We start from the raw sequence: 14,753 nt of genomic DNA, 5'->3' as shown, positions 1-14,753 counted from the left end.
AAATCAATTTTTTTCTCTGGACTGCCAGTTTAAGCTTGTATGCATTAGTTAATCTGGACCATTGATGGTATGCTATGGAAAGATTGTTAGAAAGAAGTACAAAAAAGGTAAATAATAAGGACAAACATTTAACACTATCTGCCATTAAGAGATGCTTTTTCAATGATTGTCATTTGAAGCTTTTCTTGATGGAATTGTGTGTTCAACATTGAACTGAAATCAACTATGCCAAATAAAATTTATCAAAAATTCAAATTAAATTTCATAAAAATATTCATGTGATGATAACAGATCTGTCGTACTAAACCTTTGAAAATCTGCCAGGATCAGTTTTTGCTTTAATAATAGAATGCCTGAACACTGACAGTGAATAAAAAGAAATTCTTTGATTAAAATTAAAAGGAAATGCTCATTTTGAAGGTGATTGTATATAAATGGACACTATGAAATGATGAATGAATGAAATGTGCTTGCAGCCAAGAGTACAGAAACAAGAGACAGCTCTGTTACAACTACAAATGAAGACATGACAAGTAGTGACTCTGCTACAACAACTAAGAGTTTGGAAACAACCAAAGACAACTACAATCCAACTACATCAGTTGAACCTCAACCAACTACTGATTCTGCCACAACAGTCGAGAGTTCAGAAAAAAACACAGACACGTCCCTTACAAGGACACCAGAAGCAACTGTACCAACTACTAATTCTGCCACAACAGCGAAGAGTTCAGAAACAACCACAGACAAATCTCTTACAACTACAAATGCAGACATGACAAGTAGTGACTCTGACACAACAAGTAAGAGTTGGGAAACAACCACAGCCAAATCTCTTACAACTACACCAGAAGCAACTATACCAACTACTAATTCTGCCACAACTATTGAGAGTTCAGAAACAACCACAGTGAATGCTCTTACAAGTACAAATAAAGACATGACAAGTAGTCACTCTGACACAACAAGTAAGAGTTTGGAAACAACCACAGACAACTTCAGTCCAACTACATCAATTGAAGCCCAACCAACTACTGATTCTGCCACAACAGCTGAGGGTTCAGAAACAACCACAGTGAACTCTTTTATAACTACAAATGCAGACATGACAAGTAGTGACTCTGCTAAAACAACCAAGAATTTGGAAACAACCACAGACAATTTCATTCCAACTACATCAATTGAAGCCCAACCAATTACAGATTCTGCCACAACTACTGAGAGTTCAGAAACAAGCACAGCCAACTCTCTTACAACTACAAATGCAGACATGACAAGTAGTGACTCTGCAAAAACAACTGAGAGTTCAGAACCAACTACAGACAACTCCCTTACAAGTAGACCAGAAGCAACAATACCAACTACTAATTCTGCCACAACAGCTGAGAGTTCAGAAACAACCACAGTGAACTCTCTTACAACTACAAATGCAGACATGACAAGTAGTGACGCTGCTTCAACAACTCAGAATTTGGAAACAACCACAGACGAATATATTCCAACTACATCAGTTGAAGCCCAACCAATTACTGATTCTGCCACAACTACCGAGAGTTCAGAAACAACCACAGTGAACTCTCTTACAACTACAAATGCAGACATGACAAGTGGTGACGCTGCTACAACAACCAAGAATTTGGAAACAACCACAGACAACTATAATCCAACTACATCAGTTGAAGCCCAAACAATTACTGATTCTGCCACAACAGCTGAGAGTTCAGAAACAACCACAGTGAACTCTCGTACAACTACAAATGCAGACATGACAAGTAGTCACTCTGACACAACAAGTAAGAGTTTGGAAACAACCACAGACAACTTCATTCCACCTACATCAGTTGAAGCCCTACCAACTACTGATTCTGCCACAACAGCTGAGGGTTCAGAAACAACCACAGTGAACTCTATTATAACTACAAATGCAGACATGACAAGTAGTGACTCTGCTAAAACAACCAAGAATTTGGAAACAACCACAGACAACTTCATTCCAACTACATCAGTTGAACCCCTACCAACTACTGATTCTGCCACAACAGCTGAGAGTTCAGAAACAACCACAGCCAACTCTCTTACAACTACAAAAGCAGACATGACAAGTGGTGATGCTGCTACAACAACTGAGAGTTCAGAAACAACTACAGACAACTCCCTAACAACTACACCAGAAGCAACTATAACAACTACTAATTCTGCCACAACAACTGAGAGTTCAGAAACAACCACAGTGAACTCTCTTACAACTACAAATGCAGACATGACAAGTAGTCACTCTGACACAAGTAAGAGTTTAGAAACAACCACAGACAACTTCATTCCAACTACATCAGTTGAAGCCAAACCAATTACAGATTCTGCCACAACAACTGAGAGTTCAGAAACAACTACAGACAACTCCCTAACAACTACACCAGAAGCAACTATACCAACTACTAATTCTGCCACAACTACTAAGAGTTCAGAAGCAACCACAGTGAACTCTCTTACAACTACAAATGCAGACATGACAAGTAGTGACTCTGAAACAACAACCAGGAATTTGGAAACAACCACAGACAACTATAATCCAACTACATCAGTTGAAGCCCAACCAATTACTGATTCTGCCACAACTACCGAGAGTTCAGAAGCAACCACAGTGAACTCTCTTACAACTACAAATGCAGACATGACAAGTGGTGACGCTGCTACAACAACCAAGAATTTGGAAACAACCACAGACAACTATAATCCAACTACATCAGTTGAAGCCCAACCAATTACTGATTCTGCCACAACTACTGAGAGTTCAGAAACAACCACAGCCAACTCTCTTACAACTACAAATGCAGACATGACAAGTAGTGACTCTGCAACAACAACTGGTAGTTCAGAAACAACTACAGACAACTCCCTTACAACGACACCAGAAGCAACTATACCAACTACTAATTCTGCCACAACAGCTGAGAGTTCAGAAACAACCACAGCCAAATCTCTTACAACACCAGATGTAACTATACCAACTGCTAATTCTGCCACAACTACTGAGAATTCAGAAACAACCACATCCAACTCTATTACAACTACAAATGCAGACATGACAAGTGGTGATGCTGCTACAACAACCAAGAATTTGGAAACAACCACAGACCACTATAATCCAACTACATCAGTTGAAGCCCAACCAATTACTGATTCTGCCACAACAGTCGAGAGTTCAGAAAAAAACACAGACACGTCCCTTACAAGGACACCAGAAGCAACTGTACCAACTACTAATTCTGCCACAACAGCGAAGAGTTCAGAAACAACCACAGACAAATCTCTTACAACTACAAATGCAGACATGACAAGTAGTGACTCTGACACAACAAGTAAGAGTTGGGAAACAACCACAGCCAAATCTCTTACAACTACACCAGAAGCAACTATACCAACTACTAATTCTGCCACAACTATTGAGAGTTCAGAAACAACCACAGTGAACGCTCTTACAAGTACAAATAAAGACATGACAAGTAGTCACTCTGACACAACAAGTAAGAGTTTGGAAACAACCACAGACAACTTCAGTCCAACTACATCAATTGAAGCCCAACCAACTACTGATTCTGCCACAACAGCTGAGGGTTCAGAAACAACCACAGTGAACTCTTTTATAACTACAAATGCAGACATGACAAGTAGTGACTCTGCTAAAACAACCAAGAATTTGGAAACAACCACAGACAATTTCATTCCAACTACATCAATTGAAGCCCAACCAATTACAGATTCTGCCACAACTACTGAGAGTTCAGAAACAAGCACAGCCAACTCTCTTACAACTACAAATGCAGACATGACAAGTAGTGACTCTGCAAAAACAACTGAGAGTTCAGAACCAACTACAGACAACTCCCTTACAAGTAGACCAGAAGCAACAATACCAACTACTAATTCTGCCACAACAGCTGAGAGTTCAGAAACAACCACAGTGAACTCTCTTACAACTACAAATGCAGACATGACAAGTAGTGACGCTGCTTCAACAACTCAGAATTTGGAAACAACCACAGACGAATATATTCCAACTACATCAGTTGAAGCCCAACCAATTACTGATTCTGCCACAACTACCGAGAGTTCAGAAACAACCACAGTGAACTCTCTTACAACTACAAATGCAGACATGACAAGTGGTGACGCTGCTACAACAACCAAGAATTTGGAAACAACCACAGACAACTATAATCCAACTACATCAGTTGAAGCCCAAACAATTACTGATTCTGCCACAACAGCTGAGAGTTCAGAAACAACCACAGTGAACTCTCGTACAACTACAAATGCAGACATGACAAGTAGTCACTCTGACACAACAAGTAAGAGTTTGGAAACAACCACAGACAACTTCATTCCACCTACATCAGTTGAAGCCCTACCAACTACTGATTCTGCCACAACAGCTGAGGGTTCAGAAACAACCACAGTGAACTCTATTATAACTACAAATGCAGACATGACAAGTAGTGACTCTGCTAAAACAACCAAGAATTTGGAAACAACCACAGACAACTTCATTCCAACTACATCAGTTGAACCCCTACCAACTACTGATTCTGCCACAACAGCTGAGAGTTCAGAAACAACCACAGCCAACTCTCTTACAACTACAAAAGCAGACATGACAAGTGGTGATGCTGCTACAACAACTGAGAGTTCAGAAACAACTACAGACAACTCCCTAACAACTACACCAGAAGCAACTATAACAACTACTAATTCTGCCACAACAACTGAGAGTTCAGAAACAACCACAGTGAACTCTCTTACAACTACAAATGCAGACATGACAAGTAGTCACTCTGACACAAGTAAGAGTTTAGAAACAACCACAGACAACTTCATTCCAACTACATCAGTTGAAGCCAAACCAATTACAGATTCTGCCACAACAACTGAGAGTTCAGAAACAACTACAGACAACTCCCTAACAACTACACCAGAAGCAACTATACCAACTACTAATTCTGCCACAACTACTAAGAGTTCAGAAGCAACCACAGTGAACTCTCTTACAACTACAAATGCAGACATGACAAGTAGTGACTCTGAAACAACAACCAGGAATTTGGAAACAACCACAGACAACTATAATCCAACTACATCAGTTGAAGCCCAACCAATTACTGATTCTGCCACAACTACCGAGAGTTCAGAAGCAACCACAGTGAACTCTCTTACAACTACAAATGCAGACATGACAAGTGGTGACGCTGCTACAACAACCAAGAATTTGGAAACAACCACAGACAACTATAATCCAACTACATCAGTTGAAGCCCAACCAATTACTGATTCTGCCACAACTACTGAGAGTTCAGAAACAACCACAGCCAACTCTCTTACAACTACAAATGCAGACATGACAAGTAGTGACTCTGCAACAACAACTGGTAGTTCAGAAACAACTACAGACAACTCCCTTACAACGACACCAGAAGCAACTATACCAACTACTAATTCTGCCACAACAGCTGAGAGTTCAGAAACAACCACAGCCAAATCTCTTACAACACCAGATGTAACTATACCAACTGCTAATTCTGCCACAACTACTGAGAATTCAGAAACAACCACATCCAACTCTATTACAACTACAAATGCAGACATGACAAGTGGTGATGCTGCTACAACAACCAAGAATTTGGAAACAACCACAGACCACTATAATCCAACTACATCAGTTGAAGCCCAACCAATTACTGATTCTGCCACAACTACTGAGAGTTCAGAAACAACCACATCCAACTCTCTTACAACTACAAATGCAGACATGACAAGTGGTGACACTGCTACAACAACCAAGAATTTGGAAACAACCACAGACAATTTCATTCCAACTACATCAGTTAAACCCCTACAAACTACTGATTCTGCCACAACAGCTGAGAGTTCAGAAACAACCACAGTGAACTATCTTACCACTACAAATGCAGACATGACAAGTGGTGACTCTGCTACAACAACCAAGAATTCAGAAACAACCACAGACAACTATAATCCAACTACATCTGTTGAACCCCTACCAACTACTGATTCTGCCACAACAGCTGAGAGTTCAGAAACAACCACAGCCAACTCTCTTACAACTACAAATGCAGACATGACAAGTAATGACTCTGCAACAACAACTGATAGTTCAGAAACAACTACAGACAACTTCCTTACAACTATACCAGAAGCAACTATACCAACTACTAATTCTGCCACAACTACTGAGAATTCTGACATAACCACAGTGAACTCTCTTACAACTACAAATGCAGACATGACAAGTAGTGACGCTGCTACAACAACCAAGAATTCGGAAACAACCACAGACAACTATAATCCAACTACATCAGCTGAAGCCCAACCAATTACTGATTCTGCCACAACTACCGAGAGTTCAGAAACAACCACAGTGAACTCTCTTACAACTACAAATGCAGACATGACAAGTGGTGACTCTGCTACAACAACCAAGAATTCGGAAACAACCACAGACAATTTCATTCCAACTACATCAGTTAAACCCCTACAAACTACAGATTCTGCCACAACAGCTGAGAGTTCAGAAACAACCACAGTGAACTATCTTACCACTACAAATGCAGACATGACAAGTGGTGACTCTGCTACAACAACCAAGAATTCAGAAACAACCACAGACAACTATAATCCAACTACATCAGTTGAACCCCTACCAACTACTGATTCTGCCACAACAGCTGAGAGTTCAGAAACAACCACAGCCAACTCTCTTACAACTACAAATGCAGACATGACAAGTAGTGACTCTGCAACAACAACTGATAGTTCAGAAACAACTACAGACAACTTCCTTACAACTATACCAGAAGCAACTATACCAACTACTAATTCTGCCACAACTACTGAGAATTCTGACATAACCACAGCCAACTCTCTTACAACTACAAATGCAGACATGACAAGTGGTGATGCTGCTACAACAACCAAGAATTTGGAAACAACCATAGACAACTATAATCCAACTACATCAGTTGAAGCCCAACCAATTACTGATTCTGCCACAACTACTGAGAGTTCAGAAACAACCACAGCCAAATCTCTTACAACACCAGATGTAACTATACCAACTGCTAATTCTGCCACAACTACTGAGAATTCAGAAACAACCACATCCAACTCTATTACAACTACAAATGCAGACATGACAAGTGGTGATGCTGCTACAACAACCAAGAATTTGGAAACAACCACAGACAATTTCATTCCAACTACATCAGTTAAACCCCTACCAACTACTGATTCTGCCATAACAGCTGAGAGTTCAGAAACAACCACAGTGAACTATCTTACCACTACAAATTCAGACATGACAAGTAGTGACTCTGAAACAACAAGCAAGAGTTCAGAAACAACCACAGACAACTTCATTCCAACTACATCAATTGAACCCCTACCAACTACTGATTCTGCCACAACAGTTGAGAGTTCAGAAACAACCACAGCCAAATCTCTTACAACACCACATGTAACTATACCAACTGCTAATTCTGCCACAACTACTGAGAATTCAGAAACAACCATATCCAACTCTATTACAACTACAAATGCAGACATGACAAGTGGTGATGCTGCTACAACAACCAATAATTTGGAAACAACCACAGACAATTTCATTCCAACTACATCAGTTAAACCCCTACCAACTACTGATTCTGCCACAACAGCTGAGAGTTCAGAATCAACCACAGCCAAATCTCTTACCAGTACACCAGACGTAACTATACCAACTACTAATTCTGCCACAACTACTGAGAGTTCAGAAACAAGCACAGCGAACTCTCTTACAACTACAAATGCAGACATGACAAGTGGTGATGCTGCTACAACAACCAAGAATTCGGAAACAACCACAGACAACTATAATCCAACTACGTCAGTTGAACCCCTACCAACTACTGATTCTGCCACAACAGCTGAGAGTTCAGAAACAACCACAGACAACTTTCTTACAACTACACCCGATGCAACTATACCAACTGCTAATTCTGCCACAACTACTGAGAATTCAGAAACAACCACATCCAACTCTCTTACAACTACAAATGCAGACATGACAAGTAGTAATTCTGCAACAACAACTGATAGTTCAGAAACAACCACAGACAACTTCATTCCAACTACATCAGTTGAACCCCTACCATCTACTGATTCTGCCACAACAGCCAAGAGTTCAGAAACAACCACAGCCAACTCTCTTACAACTACAAATGCAGACATGACAAGTGGTGACTCTGCTACAACAACCAAGAATTCGGAAACAACCACAGACAATTTCATTCCAACTACATCAGTTAAACCCCTACCAACTACTGATTCTGCCACAACAGCTGAGAGTTCAGAAACAACCACAGTGAACTATCTTACCACTACAAATGCAGACATGACAAGTAGTGACTCTGAAACAACAAGCAAGAGTTCAGAAACAACCACAGACAACTTCATTCCAACTACATCAATTGAACCCCTACCAACTACTGATTCTGCCACAACAGCCGAGAGTTCAGAATCAACCACAGCCAAATCTCTTACCAGTACACCAGACGTAACTATACCAACTACTAATTTTGCCACAACTACTGAGAGTTCAGAAACAACCACAGCCAACTCTCTTACAACTACAAATGCAGACATGACAAGTGGTGATGCTGCTACAACAACCAAGAATTTGGAAACAACCACAGACCACTATAATCCAACTACATCAGTTGAAGCCCAACCAATTACTGATTCTGCCACAACTACTGAGAGTTCAGAAACAACCACATCCAACTCTCTTACAACTACAAATGCAGACATGACAAGTGGTGACACTGCTACAACAAGCAAGAATTTGGAAACAACCACAGACAATTTCATTCCAACTACATCAGTTGAACCCCTACCAACTACTGATTCTGCCACAACAGCTGAGAGTTCCGAAACAACCACAGCCAACTCTCTTACAACTACAAATGCAGACATGACAAGTAGTGACTCTGCAACAACCACTGATAGTTCAGAAACAACTACAGACAACTTCCTTACAACTATACCAGAAGCAACTATACCAACTACTAATTCTGCCACAACTACAGAGAATTCTGACATAACCACAGTGAACTCTCTTACAACTACAAATGCAGACATGACAAGTAGTGACGCTGCTACAACAACCAAGAATTCGGAAACAACCACAGACAACTATAATCCAACTACATCAGCTGAAGCCCAACCAATTACTGATTCTGCCACAACTACCGAGAGTTCAGAAACAACCACAGCCAACTCTCTTACAACTACAAATGCAGACATGACAAGTAGTGACTCTGCAACAACAACTGGTAGTTCAGAAACAACTACAGACAACTCCCTTACAACGACACCAGAAGCAACTATACCTTCTACTAATTCTGCCACAACAGCTGAGAGTTCAGAAACATCCACATCCAACTCTATTACAACTACAAATGCAGACATGACAAGTGGTGATGCTGCTACAACAACCAAGAATTTGGAAACAACCACAGACAATTTCATTCCAACTACATCAGTTAAACCCCTACCAACTACTGATTCTGCCACAACAGCTGAGAGTTCAGAAACAACCACAGTGAACTATCTTACCACTACAAATGCAGACATGACAAGTAGTGACTCTGAAACAACAAGCAAGAGTTCAGAAACAACCACAGACAACTTCATTCCAACTACATCAATTGAACCCCTACCAACTACTGATTCTGCCACAACAGCCGAGAGTTCAGAATCAACCACAGCCAAATCTCTTACCAGTACACCAGACGTAACTATACCAACTATTAATTCTGCCACAACTACTGAGAGTTCAGAAACAACCACAGCCAACTCTCTTACAACTACAAATGCAGACATGACAAGTGGTGATGCTGCTACAACAACCAAGAATTCGGAAACAACCACAGACCACTATAATCCAACTACGTCAGTTGAGCCCCTACCAACTACTGATTCTGCCACAACAGCTGAGAGTTCAGAAACAACCACAGACAACTTTCTTACAACTACACCCGATGCAACTATACCACCTACTGATTCTGCCACAACTACTGAGAGTTCAGAAACAACCACAGCCAACTCTCTTACAACTACAAATGCAGACATGACAAGTAGTAACTCTGCAACAATAACCGATAGTTCAGAAACAACCACAGACAACTTCATTCCAACTACATCAGTTGAACCCCTACCAACTACTGATTCTGCCACAACAGCCAAGAGTTCAGAAACAACCACAGCCAACTCTCTTACAACTACAAATGCAGACATGACAAGTGGTGACTCTGCTACAACAACAAAGAATTCGGAAACAACCACAGACAACTATAATCCAACTACATCAGTTGAACCCCTACCAACTACTGATTCTGCCACAACAGCTGAGAGTTCAGAAACAACCACAGCCAACTCTCTTACAACTACAAATGCAGACATGACAAGTAGTGACTCTGCAACAACAACTGATAGTTCAGAAACAACTACAGACAACTCCCTTACAACTACACCAGAAGCAACTATACCAACTACTAATTCTGCCACAACAGCTGAGAGTTCAGAAACAACCACAGTGAACTCTCTTGCAACTACAAATGCAGACATGACAAGTAGTGATGCTGCTACAACAACCAAGAATTTGGAAACAACCACAGACAACTATAATCCATCTACATCAGTTGAAGCCCAACCAATTACTGATTCTGCCACAACTACTGAGAGTTCAGAAACAACCACAGTGAACTATCTTACCACTACAAATGCAGACATGACAAGTAGTGACTCTGAAACAACAAGCAACAGTTCAGAAACAACCACAGACAACTTCATTCCAACTACATCAATTGAACCCCTAGCAACTACTGATTCTGCCACAACAGCCGAGAGTTCAGAAACAACCACAGCCAAATCTCTTACCAGTACACCAGACGTAACTATACCAACTACTAATTCTGCCACAACTACTGAGAGTTCAGAAACAACCACAGCCAACTCTCTTACAACTACAAATGCAGACATGACAAGTGGTGACTCTGCTACAACAACCAAGAATTCGGAAACAACCACAGACAACTATAATCCAACTACGTCAGTTGAACCCCTACCAACTACTGATTCTGCCACAACAGCTGAGAGTTCAGAAACAACCACAGCCAACTCTCTTACAACTACAAATGCAGACATGACAAATAGTGACTCTGCAACAACAACTGATAGTTCAGAAACAACTACAGACAACTTCCTTACAACTATACCAGAAGCAACTATACCAACTACTAATTCTGCCACAACTACTGAGAATTCTGACATAACCACAGTGAACACTCTTACAACTACAAATGCAGACATGACAAGTGGTGACGCTGCTACATCAACCAAGAATTTGGAAACAACCATAGACAACTATAATCCAACTACATCAGTTGAAGCCCAACCAATTACTGATTCTGCCACAACTACTGAGAGTTCAGAAACAACCACAGCCAACTCTCTTACAACTACAAATGCAGACATGACAAGTAGTGACTCTGCAACAACAACTGGTAGTTCAGAAACAACTGCAGACAACTCCCTTACAACGACACCAGAAGCAACTATACCAACTACTAATTCTGCCACAACAGCTGAGAGTTCAGAAACAACCACAGCCAAATCTCTTACAACACCAGACGTAACTATACCAACTACTAATTCTGCCACAACTACTGAGAGTTCAGAAACAACCACATCCATCTCTCTTACAACTACAAATGCAGACATGACAAGTAGTGACTCTGCAACAACAACTGATAGTTCAGAAACAACTGCAGACAACTCCCTTACAACTACACCAGAAGCAACTCTACCAACTACTGATTCTGCCACAACAGCTGAGAGTTCAGAAACAACCACAGACAACTTTCTTACAACTACACCCGATTCAACTATAGCACCTACTGATTCTGCCACAACTACTGAGAGTTCAGAAACAACCACAGCCAACTCTCTTACAACTACAAATGCAGACATGACAAGTGGTGATGCTGCTACAACAACCAAGAATTTGGAAACAACCACAGACAACTATAATCCAACTACATCAGTTGAAGCCCAACCAATTACTGATTCTTCCACAACTACTGAGAGTTCAGAAACAACCACATCCATCTCTCTTACAACTACAAATGCAGACATGACAAGTGGTGACGCTGCTACAACAACCACGAATTTGGAAACAACCACAGACAATTTCATTCCAACTACATCAGTTAAACCCCTACCAACTACTGATTCTGCCACAACAGCTGAGAGTTCAGAAACAACCACAGTGAACTATCTTACCACTACAAATGCAGACATGACAAGTAGTGACTCTGAAACAACAAGCAAGAGTTCAGAAACAACCACAGACAACTTCATTCCAACTACATCAATTGAACCCCTACCAACTACTGTTTCTGCCACAACAGCCGAGAGTTCAGAAACAACCACAGCCAAATCTCTTACCAGTACACCAGACGTAACTATACCAACTACTAATTCTGCCACAACTACTGAGAGTTCAGAAACAAGCACAGCGAACTCTCTTACAACTACAAATGCAGACATGACAAGTGGTGATGCTGCTACAACAACCAAGAATTTGGAAACAACCACAGACAATTTCATTCCAACTACATCAGTTAAACCCCTACCAACTACTGATTCTGCCACAACAGCTGAGAGTTCAGAAACAACCACAGTGAACTATCTTACCACTACAAATGCAGACATGACAAGTAGTGACTCTGAAACAACAAGCAAGAGTTCAGAAACAACCACAGACAACTTCATTCCAACTACATCAATTGAACCCCTACCAACTACTGATTCTGCCACAACAGCCGAGAGTTCAGAAACAACCACAGCCAAATCTCTTACCAGTACACCAGACATAACTATACCAACTACTAATTCTGCCACAACTACTGAAAGTTCAGAAACAACCACAGCCAACTCTCTTACAACTACAAATGCAGACATGACAAGTGGTGATGCTGCTACAACAACCAAGAATTTGGAAACAACAACAGACCACTATAATCCAACTACATCAGTTGAAGCCCAACCAATTACTGATTCTGCCACAACTACTGAGAGTTCAGAAACAACCACATCCAACTCTCTTACAACTACAAATGCAGACATGACAAGTGGTGACTCTGCAACAACAACTGATAGTTCAGAAACAACTACAGACAACTTTCTTACAACTATACCAGAAGCAACTATACCAACTACTAATTCTGCCACAACTACTGAGAATTCTGACATAACCACAGTGAACTCTCTTACAACTACAAATGCAGACATGACAAGTAGTGACGCTGCTACAACAACCAAGAATTCGGAAACAACCACAGACAACTATAATCCAACTACATCAGCTGAAGCCCAACCAATTACTGATTCTGCCACAACTACCGAGAGTTCAGAAACAACCACAGCCAACTCTCTTACAACTACAAATGCAGACATGACAAGTAGTGACTCTGCAACAACAACTGATAGTTCAGAAACAACTACAGACAACTTCCTTACAACTATACCAGAAGCAACTATACCAACTACTAATTCTGCCACAACTACTGAGAATTCTGACATAACCACAGTGAACTCTCTTACAACTACAAATGCAGACATGACAAGTGGTGATGCTGCTACAACAACCAAGAATTTGGAAACAACCATAGACAACTATAATCCAACTACATCAGTTGAAGCCCAACCAATTACTGATTCTGCCACAACTACTGAGAGTTCAGAAACAACCACAGCCAACTCTCTTACAACTACAAATGCAGACATGACAAGTAGTGACTCTGCAACAACAACTGGTAGTTCAGAAACAACTACAGACAACTCCCTTACAACGACACCAGAAGCAACTATACCAACTACTAATTCTGCCACAACAGCTGAGAGTTCAGAAACAACCACAGCCAAATCTCTTACAACACCAGATGTAACTATACCAACTGCTAATTCTGCCACAACTACTGAGAATTCAGAAACAACCATATCCAACTCTATTACAACTACAAATGCAGACATGACAAGTGGTGATGCTGCTACAACAACCAATAATTTGGAAACAACCACAGACAATTTCATTCCAACTACATCAGTTAAACCCCTACCAACTACTGATTCTGCCACAACAGCTGAGAGTTCAGAAACAACCACAGTGAACTATCTTACCACTACAAATGCAGACATGACAAGTAGTGACTCTGAAACAACAAGCAAGAGTTCAGAAACAACCACAGACAACTTCATTCCAACTACATCAGTTAAACCCCTACCAACTACTGATTCTGCCACAACAGCCGAGAGTTCAGAATCAACCACAGCCAAATCTCTTACCAGTACACCAGACGTAACTATACCAACTACTAATTCTGCCACAACTACTGAGAGTTCAGAAACAAGCACAGCGAACTCTCTTACAACTACAAAAGCAGACATGACAAGTGGTGATGCTGCTACAACAACCAAGAATTCGGAAACAACCACAGACAACTATAATCCAACTACGTCAGTTGAACCCCTACCAACTACTGATTCTGCCACAACAGCTGAGAGTTCAGAAACAACCACAGACAACTTTCTTACAACTACACCCGATGCAACTATACCACCTACTGATTCTGCCACAACTA

The 14,753-nt window shown here is 40.8% G+C and overlaps 1 protein-coding gene across 1 annotated transcript in view; it reads left to right on the top strand.

The window, feature by feature from the left end:
* Positions 1-775: 775 nt before the first annotated feature.
* Positions 776-14,753, top strand: part of muc3a (mucin 3A, cell surface associated) — a 29,432-nt gene continuing 15,454 nt past the window's right edge. Inside the window, exons 1-14 of the mRNA XM_058395160.1 lie at positions 776-1,337; positions 1,599-1,793; positions 1,929-2,213; positions 2,259-2,681; positions 2,835-3,200; positions 3,330-3,893; positions 4,155-4,349; positions 4,485-4,769; positions 4,815-5,237; positions 6,792-7,935; positions 9,388-9,833; positions 10,752-10,991; positions 12,243-12,974; positions 13,896-14,567. Of these exons, the coding sequence (XP_058251143.1) occupies positions 776-1,337; positions 1,599-1,793; positions 1,929-2,213; positions 2,259-2,681; positions 2,835-3,200; positions 3,330-3,893; positions 4,155-4,349; positions 4,485-4,769; positions 4,815-5,237; positions 6,792-7,935; positions 9,388-9,833; positions 10,752-10,991; positions 12,243-12,974; positions 13,896-14,567 (6,532 nt within the window). The remainder of the gene's footprint in view (positions 1,338-1,598; positions 1,794-1,928; positions 2,214-2,258; positions 2,682-2,834; positions 3,201-3,329; positions 3,894-4,154; positions 4,350-4,484; positions 4,770-4,814; positions 5,238-6,791; positions 7,936-9,387; positions 9,834-10,751; positions 10,992-12,242; positions 12,975-13,895; positions 14,568-14,753) is intronic.

Source organism: Hemibagrus wyckioides, linkage group LG07, assembly GCF_019097595.1.
Source record: "Hemibagrus wyckioides isolate EC202008001 linkage group LG07, SWU_Hwy_1.0, whole genome shotgun sequence".
Lineage (NCBI taxonomy): Eukaryota > Metazoa > Chordata > Actinopteri > Siluriformes > Bagridae > Hemibagrus > Hemibagrus wyckioides.
This window is presented reverse-complemented; position numbering and strand designations above follow the sequence as displayed.